This window comes from Sinocyclocheilus anshuiensis, unplaced genomic scaffold, assembly GCF_001515605.1.
Source record: "Sinocyclocheilus anshuiensis isolate Anshui unplaced genomic scaffold, SAMN03320099.WGS_v1.1 scaffold283, whole genome shotgun sequence".
Lineage (NCBI taxonomy): Eukaryota > Metazoa > Chordata > Actinopteri > Cypriniformes > Cyprinidae > Sinocyclocheilus > Sinocyclocheilus anshuiensis.
In genome coordinates this window covers 5,323,396-5,337,242 of record NW_015549605.1, presented here as the reverse complement: position 1 = coordinate 5,337,242, position 13,847 = coordinate 5,323,396, and the positions used below count along the sequence as shown (strand labels likewise).

General features: G+C 36.2%; 1 protein-coding gene across 3 annotated transcripts in view; it reads right to left on the bottom strand.

Annotated features, from left to right (window-relative positions):
* Nucleotides 1-995: 995 nt before the first annotated feature.
* The window catches only part of LOC107658952 (zinc finger protein AEBP2), a 38,572-nt gene continuing 25,720 nt past the window's right edge, over nucleotides 996-13,847 (bottom strand). The window contains exons 8-9 of one of the 3 annotated variants that reach the window (XR_001630855.1): nucleotides 1,616-1,804; nucleotides 996-1,233 (exon numbers count right to left, since the gene is read on the bottom strand). Coding sequence is in view for 1 of the 3 variants with exons in the window: in XM_016447691.1 (XP_016303177.1) it covers nucleotides 1,191-1,233 (43 nt within the window). In the remaining 2 variants the exon portion in view is untranslated. The remainder of the gene's footprint in view (nucleotides 1,234-1,615; nucleotides 1,805-13,847) is intronic. The other 2 variants (XR_001630856.1, XM_016447691.1) reach the window with 2 other exon arrangements.

Sequence of the window (13,847 nt, the reverse complement as noted above, 5' to 3'; positions counted from 1 at the left end):
TTATCAAAAGAGCTCGGCTATATTTGTACCCAATCCGTGTCACGCCACCTCGCACACACTCACAAGCTTGCAGCTGAGGGCTCTGGCCTGCTGTCCATCACATGGCCCTGAGACAAACACAATCTGGGGTTATGACATCAGAGCAGGCCACTGTTAGAGCACACGTCACCGATTCACCACATGTGCTCCCATCACAAGAACATCATGGGAAAATGAGCAACAGCTGCGGAACACTCGTGTCCAAAGACTTCAAAAGCTTTAAACAATTACTCAATCTTTGTCTGGAACTAGATAAATATGTTACAAATATAATCCTTAAAATAATGAATGATATAAATATGAATAAATAAAACAAATATATAAAAGTTCCAAAAGTCACTGACAAATAAAACAGTTGAAAAGAAAAAAGATATATATTTTTAAGTTTAATTGTTAATTTAAACGTTAAGTAATTTTTTTTATTTAAAAATTAAATTTTTAATTTTATTGGCTTTTGTACACATATACGCACACACGCACACACGCACACACACGAATAAAAAAGAAAATATATAAAGGGACAAAAAGGCATCGACACAAATTTAAAAAATCTATGAAAAAATATTTAAAAATAAAAATATTTTTATAATTCAAAATATATAAAGGTACAAAAAAACCACTGACAAAATAAATAAATGAAAAAATAATAAAAATTATAGAAAGAGAGAGATAAAATAATTAGCAAAATAATCACTGACAAATAAATAAATGAAAAAATAACTATATAAAAATACATACATTAAAAAAAGGTACATAAAAAAAAAAAATGTATATATGAGAAAACAAAGGCACAAAAATAAAAATAAATATACACAAAGGTACAAAAAGGCACTGACACAAATATATAAATGTAAAAAAAAAATACAAAAAAAAAATGTATAAAGTAGTATTGACATTATGTTTACATTTTTTCTTATGTTATTTCATTTTAATTTAAATATATTTTAGCACAGCTGTACTGTTGAATTAACCAATCAGCATCCAGGAGCAGAACTATTTGCTTTATAATCCACTGAAAATAACAGTGAAGATGTCACGAGGTCACAGGGAGTCTTTGGGGAGTGAAAGGGCAACAGTGCAGATGGATTTGGCATTCTCTCAAAGCTGATTGGAGGAACGGAATGAACACGTCCGTCATTTACCCGTGGGGTTTAATGGGAGCCGCACTGAAAGGCCTCGTGGATGATGGGATTGCTGGGTGGAAGTGAGACAAAAACAATGGGAAAGGATGAACAAAGCATCTCTGGCTTGAGTTAGTACTATCACATGTGCATGAGTCATTTGTTCTGTTATGCTAATTCATCACATCATGTGTGATATATCCCATTTGTTTGCACAAAATGAGTTATGCTACAGTTTGTGACCATTTTAGATGTTTTATATATACATATATATATATATATATATATAATTTAAATAAAAATCCATTTAGAATTCATTTTAAAAATGCCCCAAAAAAGTAAATAAATCATCCAGACATATTACAATGATAATTTTCTATATGAACAATAGTTTTTAAAAAAAAATTATTTCTATTGAGAAAGAAAAGATCATTCTTAAAACTTGTATCATTTACCTCATTGCACATGACGACAGCTGTCACTCACACCCTGTAAACGACATCAGAAAGCAGCCTCAAAGATAACCTAAATTCAATCACAGTGAGAGCGAACAAGGCTGGACAGGAAATGACCCACTGGACCAATCAGGACAGGTTTAGGAGCCAAGTGACCCAACTGACGTCAGCACAGAGGTGTTGTGTGACCTGCATGCAAATGAGAGGCGCGTTATTCAGTAATCTACACTGAGAGCTTTCATAATGAACAGCTTTAGTCGCGCAGCAGACACTTGAACCGCTGCAGCTGCATGTATTTCCCATTAACAGGAAAACTCAACACCTTCTGGAGTCAAAGTTTCCTCTCCGAGCCGCTCCTCATGCGGTTTGCAACGGGTTCTGCTCAATACAAGCAGGGAAGCCCAGGAGATATTGTATTTTGAGTGATGCGCATTTGAATTTATTTATCTGACGAGTACATTAATATCATCAATCTGCGGTCGCTGCAAAATCCTGACCGGCATTCTGCCGGCATCCAAACACTTACTTCCCACATTCTTCGGATTGCAGCCGTAACGTTTCTCAGACCAAAGAATGGTGGAATAACTGCCTTGATAACTGCGGCCAATCGTCTCCTGAGCCCCCACAGTTACAGCATTAATAAATCAATAAAGAAGCCTTCAGAAGCCTCATGCTGCGGACAAGCATTTATCCAGTGAGTCTGGATAAATGAGCCGTTCTGACAAGATGTTGCATTGCTCTTCAAGCACTGGGCTGGAATTACAGCCTCAATATTCTTGAAATTCATTAAAAGCATTTTTTTGCCTTGTTCCCACAACTTCCAAAAACAAATGCGACCCGAGTGACCTCAGAGCTACGATGAGTTCTGATCTTAATAATCGTTTTATTTCTGCTTCGATATGACAACTACGCGATTGCTAAACTACAGTTAGTTACTTTTACTTTTGGCGTTTTAAGTTTAAGCCACACATTTTATGATTTTTGTAAATCCAGTGGTCAAATGATGGGTGGCCTCTCAGTTTTCTGTATTATTATAGTCAGCCGACTAGTGAATGTCCACAAAACTTTCTGAACATATGCAAGTGGTAGACTATTTTAGGAGGGAAAATTTAGAAGATGAAAAAGAAGAATTAAGGAGAATCAATAAATTATGACAAATGTATTGCTATTGTGTGAATAAAACGTAATCATGTAATCAAAAAATTAGTAACTCTAGTCTAATTACAAGTATTTTAAAATATAATCTAATTACAAGTACTTCATTTTTGGAATCTGATTACATCATCCAGAATATATGTAATGAGTTGCCCCCCCAGCACTGGGAATGTTTCATTCATATGTGCGTGGCCTTTTTTGGCTCAGTCTCTACTGAACGCATCCTGTATGTGTGTGTGTGCTGTCACAGTAAACGTGTCATGCGTATGGGCGAGTTTATATGCGCTGAATACATTATGTCCTATTTATATGCTAAAATTAAAAATGAACTTCCTAACTTTTTTTTTATTTTGTTATAAGAGTTGTTACTGAATTTTGAACTCAGTAAGAAGTCGTGTCAGACATAATCATGACTGATCATTGTTTACATTATCAGCCAACACTTGTGCACATCCCTATTAATAGTCCTGTATTACATGTAGCTAGTGTTGTTGTAATGCCTAAATATAACAATTAATTTGAAAACTCAAATTCTTTAAATTTTTCTTTCCATTTGGAATTTAAAACAATACTGAGGTTATCCTAACTTTAAAGAGTTATTGACGATGATTTTTAAGAAGATTATTTTCAAGTTTTAAGAACAATCTTAAGGAAAAAAAAAAAGAAAATCATTAAGAATTTTTGGGAATACAAAATATTCTTAACGTTTTTCTTAAGTTAGAAAATAAGAAGAAAATGGCAGTTAAGAAGAAATTTCTTCTTATGAATGTTTCATGAATCCAGCCCCTGGGTCTTTAATAATGTTCTCAAAACGTTTGCACAAAATAAATAAATAAATAAATGTTTATTTATCATTCATGGAATGTTTTTTTTCTTAAATGTTTCAGTTGGATTCTTTTTAAATGTTACTACTTGTTTTAAAACATTCCAAACTAATGCTTCTATAATGTTTGCAAAAGTATGAAATGGAGTGTTTCCTAAACATTCATAACCAACAACAACCAAAAAAGTTTTTAAAACATGGATGTTTTGAATGTTGAGAGAACATTTTCATAACCTAGTGGGAACATTAGCAAAACTAAACTTTTTTTTAGCTGGGTAAACGTATTACTTGGGTTTAGGGGTTGTTGAAAAAATGTTTAAGCATCAGAACTAGCAATATTAACAGTGAATAAATAAAAAAAAACATTTTAAGGCACACAGAATGATACATACAAAAACAAGTTGCATGGCAGAACAGAAAGACTCATTATGCTACATCCACAAACCAATTAATAGGCTCTAAAAAGAGTTTGTTTCTATGCATGAGGTTTTGGTAATGCAATATTACTGAACTCTGGCACTCTTGGCAAACACCTGTAAGAGGCAGCCACCTTTTCCGATAACTCTAAAACGCGTGGGATGCTAAGAACGAGAGGTTTACCCGCTTCCAACCTCGGTGAGATTGATTGATTCATTGTTTCCACACATGAATCCCTTGAAAAATGGCCAATCCAATATTCTCAACTGACCAACACTGGTCTGGTGATGCGGGGCTCGCAATACGCTCGAAACGCCTTGAATTTCAACCCAAATCCTATAAAAACCTGTTTCTTGTTTGGACTAAATGGAGCTAAGCCACATTCTCCATGTGTTTCCAGAACCAGGTTTTGGAAGAGGTTAACGCTGTCGTTTGATATTTTTGTTGGGTTACACACCGCAGCCAAGAGTTCTGCCGCTCGCTCAAACTCTTTAGCTTCACAGCAATTTAGCCGATACCTAGCAAAATGAATGTGAAAAGTTGACCAGAGCTGACTTCTAGCTCGTGCTCAAATACAAGCAGTCATCTTAAATTAGACAAAAACATGAATCCTTTTATAGGAAAACAAAGCTGGGGTCATATTTAACCAGAGACGTGAACCCTGCACCATTGCTTACAGTCTCAAATGCCAACATAGACAGTTCCTACAAAACAAGAAGGTCATGAAGGAGAAGAAACGCAGAGGGTTCGATATTAAAGCCTGACAGACACTGTCAAACAGCGATAAAAGTGAGATGCTCTGTCAACACTCTCGGGTTTTCGCTACGTTAGCATTTGTCCTTACTAAAACAAAAATTCATGCCGGACTAAGTGTCTCACATCTGACAGTAGTCCAGGAGAGTTTGGATTGTGTTAGCATAATTGTGAAAGGCCTGAAAACATTTCGTAGAGACATGGCAAACAAACTGACAGGAAAAGGAACGTGGCCAAGATTCTCTCACACCCGGTTATTTGACTTGTTGTCCGGCGTTTCTACTCGGTGGAACGCTCCATTACACGTCTGTCTGTCCCGCAGGCACTTTGCGAGAAGAGCAATGTAAACACGGTGTCTGAAAATGTTTTTTCCTCCCATCCCAAGAGCAGCTGTGAAGCAATTTTAGATGTTGTGGATAGGGGCGAAATGAAGAAAAGCCAAAGGAACAAGAATCTTTGGATGTGAAAGACATGGTTGGACAGCTAGCAGGAGTTATCTGATGATTAATGGACTGTGTGTGTGCAAATGTCCACCGCTGCCAGAGTCCTCTATACACTGGCTTTGTTTACACTGATCACTTCCACACGCCAGCCCACGGCCTGCAGATCGGAGGACATCACAGACACTAATAAAAGGCAAAAGGTAAGAATGAAACAAGAGATTATGCTAGCGAACAAATCATTCTTGCTCACTGACTCATTTTGTTCACCGAGGTCTGAACAAGATGAACGAACTGCATGAACTGGGACATCTGATTCATGAAGGAGGATCTGAACGCAAGAGGGCATGACTGTCATGTGTCACTATCGGTCACAACAAGTGGAGAAAGAGGGCGGAAGAATTACCAATGTGTAAAATTGACTGATGACCACAGACAATTAAAGTGACACAAGGATGCTATTGAGACTCATAACAAATTTGTTTAGACTATTACTTTATTTTTCTACAGCATGATGAAGTCAAGCTGAGCAGTTGACAAGATGGAAGGGCAAAAACTGACAGATCTATGTCATTATTTGTGTGGTAAACTCAGTATGATGTTTAAACACTCTAGATCTGCAGACATGCACATTTTGAACGCACACAACCTGATTAATATTCATGAATCCAGTAGCTCATTAATCCTTAGTGCGTTTTTATATGGTTCTCATTAGTAGAATTCGTATAATAATAATAATATCACACACACACACAACTTGGGTGTAACGATGCAATCGCAGAAAGGACCATTGACAAATCACTGAACGAATCTGAATGAATCTTTTTGGTGAACAGGTTCAATGGATTCAAGTCACTTGTTTGAATCAAATTATGTTATTCAAAATGAACCGAATAAGAGTAACCTGCAGACAGGGTTCAAATGAAATTAAAATGAATCTTTCGGGTGAACAGATTCAAAATTATTTAAGTCACTCGATTGAATCAAAAAATGTCAAAAATAATGACTGAATAAGTGCAACCTGCAGAAAAGGCCACTGACAAATCAGTGAATCAACTTGAATGAATCTTTGTAGTGAACAGATAAAAAAAGATTCAAGTCACTGGAATGATTCAAAAGCTGTCCTCAAATGCAATGAACCAAATAAGAGCAACCTGAAGAGCCAGCCAAATCAGAGTTCGTCTTTACGGTGAACTAGGGATATGCCGGTATCAAATTTTCATGTTGCGATTAATTGCTAATGCTTTTATCACGGTATGCGGTATTATCACGGTATTGAAATTTAGTTTAAAAAAAAGTGCTGTCATAATACAGTATTTATATACAGGTTTAATAACTTTTTTCTTATAACAAAAATAACTGAACATTTAAATGCAATAAAGCAATACAGAAAAATGTATAAAGCTAAAAGTTTTACACAGATTAAAGTGCAAAAGAACTATAAAGACCAATAGGTATCACTTTACAATAAGACCTCATTAGTTAACCTTAGTTAATGCATTAACATTCACAATGAGCAATAGCTACCCGTATTTTTTATTCCATAGTAAGGGCAATTCATACAATACATTTAAACTGAGCTACTTTAATACCATCTCCGAACTTTCTACCACGACTCCGCTGTTCTTCGGCTGGTTCTTCCTATACGTTGATTGACAGATGTCTCGTCCAGTCAGCGGTGAGTAATCCCAAACCAATGGCGCTGTCTCAAACTATACCTACCTTTTCCGGTTTGTCTGATTTGTCGTTGTGTTTTCTGACTTGTTATAATGTTTTCTGAATTGTTGTTGTGCTTTCTGAATTGTTATTTTGTTTTTTAGACTTGCATTTGCGTTTGTAATTTGTTATTTTGTTTTCAGAATTGTGATCTGCTTTGCACTTCTCGGCCTCCGTAGAAAAGTATTCTTAAAATGCATTCAAAATTTTGAATAACTTGTAATATATAATTATTCACGGTATTTAGAAGAGCCCACGATAACAATATCGTGCATACTCGTTACCGTGATATAACGCATTACCGAATACCGGCACAAGTCTACGGTGAACAGATTCAAATGATTCACGTCACTGGAGTGAATCCCACACCACTATCCCCAAAAACAACAATCCGAATAAGAGTAACCAGATCCTAAATTTCAGTTCAGACCGTAGTTGACGCTCCAGTTCTGGGTAAGAACCAAAGCCTGAGGCTCTCGAAAGCGGCCACAGGAACGAGGAAATGGCTTCCACATGGGGTCCACCTCTCTCTCGCACCTCACTTCCTCTCGGACTCGAAAACAATGCACCCAAAATCAAGACCAGACCACAAGTATGACGACTAATAGTATGCTACGCTATGTGCTCACTATTAAGGGCCTGTTGCTAAGTCTTCCTGGAGCTCGTTTACAATTTAATACACATTAAAGCGATTTTGGTCAGAATAAAAAGCCAAAATTGGGCAATTTCGAGTCCATGATCAATACTAATAAGTTTCCACCATGATTCTTCAATTAACACATTCAAATATGTTGTGACGTTGATGTGTGCTCATCTCAAGAACATGATCACTCCAAAATGACAAGAATGCAGCATAAAATGCTTAAGATGTCTTGAAAACCCAACAAAACTACAAACTCAAGAAATGAGAATCAAAGACAAACACCTACATGCTACACTTATTAACACATGTGCCGTTTTGTATAACCAGGCCCAGGTGGAAATGAAAAGATAACCGATTTTCCAAGCAATTCATTAGCTTTTGTTGTGTAGCAGGCATGTTTTGTGGGCTAACATAACTTGCTTACTCAGGTAAGAGAACAGCAGCAAAAATCTGGATGAGTCACTGCGGCACTGCAGCGTTCGGAGCATGAGTGTTTATCAGGAGCACATGCAACATTTGCTGTGGATGAGTAGCTGCTAGCGTGGAGCAAACCCCTACCCTCGACCCCAAACGCCAAGCTAGATATATGCAATATGGCAATCTGTTACATGGCAGTGTGTTAGAGACAATGCCAATGAAAAACGTTTTGTGACAAAGGGAGATATAATTAGTCTGTAAATAGCTCTGAGTAGCAAACATACCATCTTCACGTACTTTGGGATGAAAACACTTTCTGGAAAAGCGTGATTTAGTCAGCTGTTCTAGCATGAGCGAAGGTCAGTTAAGGCATTGTTGGCTAACATGATGTTTCTGGTATTTATGGGGTGCTATTTGTCACTCATACATATGTGAAAAAAATTACTTATATATTAAATAAATATATTTAACATTTAAAATTGTTTATATAATAATTATTAATCATTAAAATATCATAAATACTACCAATATGAGTTTTTATATGAAATAAAATCATATACCACCAGGTCTAGCTTTATAAATAATTTTATAAATATTTTAAATACTAATATATATATACATATATATATATATATATATATATATATATATATATATATATACACACACACACACACACACACACACAAAACAATATATAATATTCTACTATTATATATATTTATTAAGCACCTTGCAGTTGGATGATCTTGGACACTAGTGTTGTAATATTCAATTAATGTTAATGTCAAACCATAAAAGAAAGGTCAACCCTGACATAATTATTTCTCAACATATATTACCATGCATTCATTTAGTTTGAAATGTCACAATGCAATTAATACTTAAACAGGGTCTTATAGACCATAAATTCAAAATATTAAAATTACAGTAATTTAATTTTCAAAAATGGCCTTTTCAAAAATGCAAATAGCACCGATTTCACAGAATGACCCATTTATTAGATCACTAGGGTCTTTTTAGTGATTCTGACAGTACAGACAAAATTGTCCATCTTAAAGCACGCCAATCACAACAGTCGTCCACATTTCTGTTGCTCTGGCAAGCGCCGAACCCTTCCCACAAGCCATCGATGTGATTGCGGGTCTAATTATTAGTGAGGCTCAGTTTCACAGAGGTTTGGGGCTCGGAGCAGTCGGTTAGCTTTAATGCATGAGAAAACTCTGCTCTCGCCGAGGGACCATGTGAGAAGCATTTAGGCGCATGACGTGAGAAGAGCCAACTCTGGTAATCTATCAATCTGTAGTCACCTCCAAGTGCGAAGTCTTACACAATGGGCTTTAATTCGCAACAGCGCTTCAGCGACAAAAAATTAGCTCGAGAAGGTGAAAGACGGAGAGAAAAGCAGAGATGTCGGACCACACAGAGCGCAATGTTGGACCAGATATCCGATTGCATCTCCGTTGCCTACCTAAGTCTGAATCTTCTGAGGCTTTCCTCTGACCAGATTTCAGACGTGCAAACCCTGGCTCTCTGCTGGATGCGGTTTGTGTTGCAGACTGACGTTGAAGCAGCAATTAGAGCACCGCAAGGAAAAGAGTTAGAGAGAAGTGTCAGTCAAAACCCTGGTGTCTGACCAAAAAGAACAAACTGCATGAGCCATATCTCTAATAGAACAAGAAAATACACACTCAGAAAGATGCAGCCTAAAGCTACTTATTGCAAGCGTGCATTTAATTGCTCTCAGCTTCAGTCTTGCCTGATTACATGAGAATCCTGCAGTTAAACAGCTAAAAACCTTTCACCTTTGAAAGCTGACAGTTCAAAACAAGCATCATTTTTATAATTAATATATGATGGGGCCCAAAAGTCTGAGACCACAATGACTAAGTCTAATAAGAAGACAACAATAAAAAAAGGACGATTTTGAACATTTAAAATAATAATAAATTAATTACTAAGAAATATTTATAAGAAATGATTATAGGTCAGTAATCAAATGCGATTAAATTGTAATTTTCCATTGAAGCAATGTGAATAATATAATTGAGAAAAAATATATATTAAAAATATAATTTAGGACTATTTTGGACCCCACTGTTTATTGCAATGTATGAAAACAATTTATTTGAATAAAATGCTAATATAATTACATGAATGAAGTCTATTTCTCATGGGTGCATGTGCTGTGAGTCACACTCCATTAAAAGCAGAGCAGGAATTCAGTTTTGTCTAATGAGCTTCATGCTGGAGGCTCTTGAACCGATGATGTCAGTGACAAAAGCAGAAACTGAAAACATTAATTGACAGAACTACTGCAACACAGCTGCTGCAGAGGATGGGGAAGTTCCTGCATCATCTGTCACAGATCTGCATGGGTTAAAGGTCTTAAAAAGGTAGTTTTCTAACTGTAATCATAAGGCATGATAAATGTTTCTTGCTTAAAACTGCATTGGAGCCAGAATTAAAAGAAAAGTTTGCATTTGAAGGAATAACTGTATTATATATCACTGCCATTAAAGTCGCTCTAAAACAAGAAAGCTAAAAGGGTTAATCTGCTATAACAATGCTTGTATGACTAATGAAATATTGCCTCAGCTCACAGCAAAATTAACTTCTTTTGTATTTCTTTATTGTTCTATAGCACTTTTCCAGGACACGGTTGGAAACTCCAACTTTCCGACTAGAATAGAGTGCAGCACAAAGACTTAAAGAAACATAGTTTGCATGTAAAAAAACAAATCTATTATCCCCAAATATTTTTCTTTTAAAAATACATAAAAAATAAAAAGGTAAATAATCATAATAATAGTAAATGAATGATACTATTGCCTTAATAAATCAAATAAAAATTCTGTATATTGAACATTTTAAAATGAAAAACATGACTTAAATTACTAAGAAATATTGAAGACACATAACATAATATAACAATATAATATAATAAGTAAAATGCAAAAATAAAATACAAATAAGATGAAATAAAAATAAAATACTGCTGGTCTATTTTGGATCCCACTGTATATGTCAGTGTATGAAAATATTAATTTCGTTATTAATTTCAAACATTGATAATTTCATACATTGATAATAATAATAATAAATTATTCATAAAATATAATAAATTAATAGATACATATATTAAATTAATAAAACGTATATAAAATATATATATATAGGAGAAATAGCCATTGTACTGGTTTGAACAGCACAGATATTCAAAGACCTCTGTGTTTCCTCCTATGCATAAGCCATATATCCTTCCTCCAAATGCATGTTATTGGTTTAGTTTGCAATGGCTTTTCTTTCACTTGATTGGCCCTGACTGGAAGAACTTGCTGTACTAATTACAAAACAGCAATAAATCTCCCCAATCTTTGGTGGCTTGCCATGTGCTCTAAATAAACAGCGAATGTGAATCTACAACTCAATCTTTACAGCTCAACGGTCTGAGCGCAGAGCTGCCTCTGGGGTTTGTGGGAAAAGTGTGATGTCATCACGGCCGCTGCGGTCCTCCTGAGAGTCAGCCTCTCTTGTTCTAATTAGGGGAAAACGGCTATAATTTACCCGGTCCAGAAATGAGGCGGCCATGGGGTGTTTCAGCAACCTACAACTGCCGTACAATGACGCAAATGCCCCGCTTTACTGTCACTCGACGATCACTCCTCGTGTATCAGTTATAACAGCTGTTATCAACATCCAGACTTTCCCAATGGAATATTCTTCTCCATAAGCCAAAGATGCCAAGAACGAGAGAATCACTTCCTTATCTGAGGGCCGACGGACTAAGCTTGTGTTTGTTTGCAGGAGAAACGGAGCAAAACAGGCCCTGCTCGAGTTTCATAAATCACTCAGCGTTTTACACGACATTCTTGGCTTCAGACGGGAAGCCAAACAACTCGTGCACAAAGATTAGAAATGCATCCAAAACAACAACTGGCTGTGGCGTTGAATAATCAGATTCAATCCAGTTGATAAGATGCAGGGCTGTATCTCCATCTGACTCGCGGAGAGAGGTTCATAAATCGCAGCGGTGACGCTTTCAGGGACAGAGGGAGGGAAAACACGAGCTGATCCCAGGCTGCTTTTACACGGTCACACAATAAAACAAACAGTCTTGGTGCCATCCGTCTGGCAAAGACACCAACTTAATCAGATGCTAAATATAGCAGCATCGACTCAATGGTCAACCGGTCTAATGGAGTCCCGCTGGACACAGAAATGGGACGTTTACTTTAAAAATGTATTCCAGTAGAAATGACTGTTTACTAACAAGAAACGAGTTACCTAATCCAAATATCACAATATGAAAGTAGCATCCAATTACTTGCAACTACTTCTGAATGAACAAACGGCCTCAATTCAAGACATGAGACAAGTGATATCAACTAGAGATGATGAATCGACTGTTATAATGTGCAGAAATTAATTAGGAGCCAATCACTGAAGGTTATATCTGTTGCTTTTTCTTTATGGTAGTCAAAGGCAATCCTATGAACCGCAGGTAGTAGAATGATGAAATGTGGTACACTTCTAGTGGTATGTCTGATAATAATAATCTGACCAACTTTGAGGTCTCTAGAACCAACTCTATTGCACAACCGTAGGTTCCAAAATGTACTTTTCAAATGGTTTTATCTTTTGAATCCTTTAGAAAAAGCAACAATTTGTTTCTCCCTATGAAAAATCTGGGTTACAGTGAGACACTTGCAATAGAAGCGAAACTGTACACACAAGACAAGTGATATGAGATAAGATTCAGTGACGAGATATGCGCATAATGCTGACCAACACAAATTTATTAGGAGCCAAGCACCGAAGATGCCGTAGCCCCTATTGGTTTTCTTTCTTTCTTTCTTTATTAACGGGAATCAATGGCAACTCTGTGAACCACAAGTGGTGGTCCTAAATAGTAATTTGGCCAAATTTGAGGTCTCGAGAACCAACTATATAAACTACCACCAAAAACGCTATAGGCCCTATTGAATCTGTTGGTTTTTTCCTTCTTACGGGAGTCAATGGCAACCCTACGAACCGCAAGCAGGAAAATTATACATTTGGTACACATCTAGTGATATGTCTGAATAGTAATCTGAGCAACTTTGGGGTCTCTAGATCTAACACCTCCAAATTTGAGGTGTCGAGAACCAACTCTATAGCGCCATCATCAGTTTAAATATTCACTTTTCAAATGGTGAAAAAAAAAAAGATTATGATCATTACAATACATCAATACGATTATGTTCGATACATCAATTGCCATTTGTTTCTGCCTACCAAAAATCTGTTTCAGTGAGACACTTGCAAAAGGAGTGAATGGGGATGCTAAAATATTTAGCCACAAGAAAAACAATGAGTGTGTTAAAATGCTTTTAGTATTAAAAAAATGAATTACTATTTTTTTTGTGTGCAGTTATATCCAATTTTACAACTTTGTTGCCATGACAACACAACATCATATGCACTAAAACCCTATAATGAGTGTACAAATGATGATTTAAACTGTTTTACAGTGCCAGTTCTAACAGAGCAATTAATGCAATTGCTTTACTGTAACAAAATAGAAATACACAAGGTCAGATGGTAAATTCATTCAGTCGTAGTGTAGCAATCAATGTAGTACTCTAAATGGTGGCTCATTTTGTCTGTCAGGATCGCACTGCTGTATTTCTTCTTTAAAGGAGTCATATGATGTTGCTAAAAAGAACATTATTTTGTGTATTTGGTGTAATGAAATGTGTTTATGCGGTTTAAGGTTCAAAAAACACATTATTTTCCACATACTGTACATTATTGTTTCTCCTCTATGCCCCGCCTTTCTGAAACACGTCGATTTTTACAAAGCTCATCGGTCTGAAAAGCGAGGTG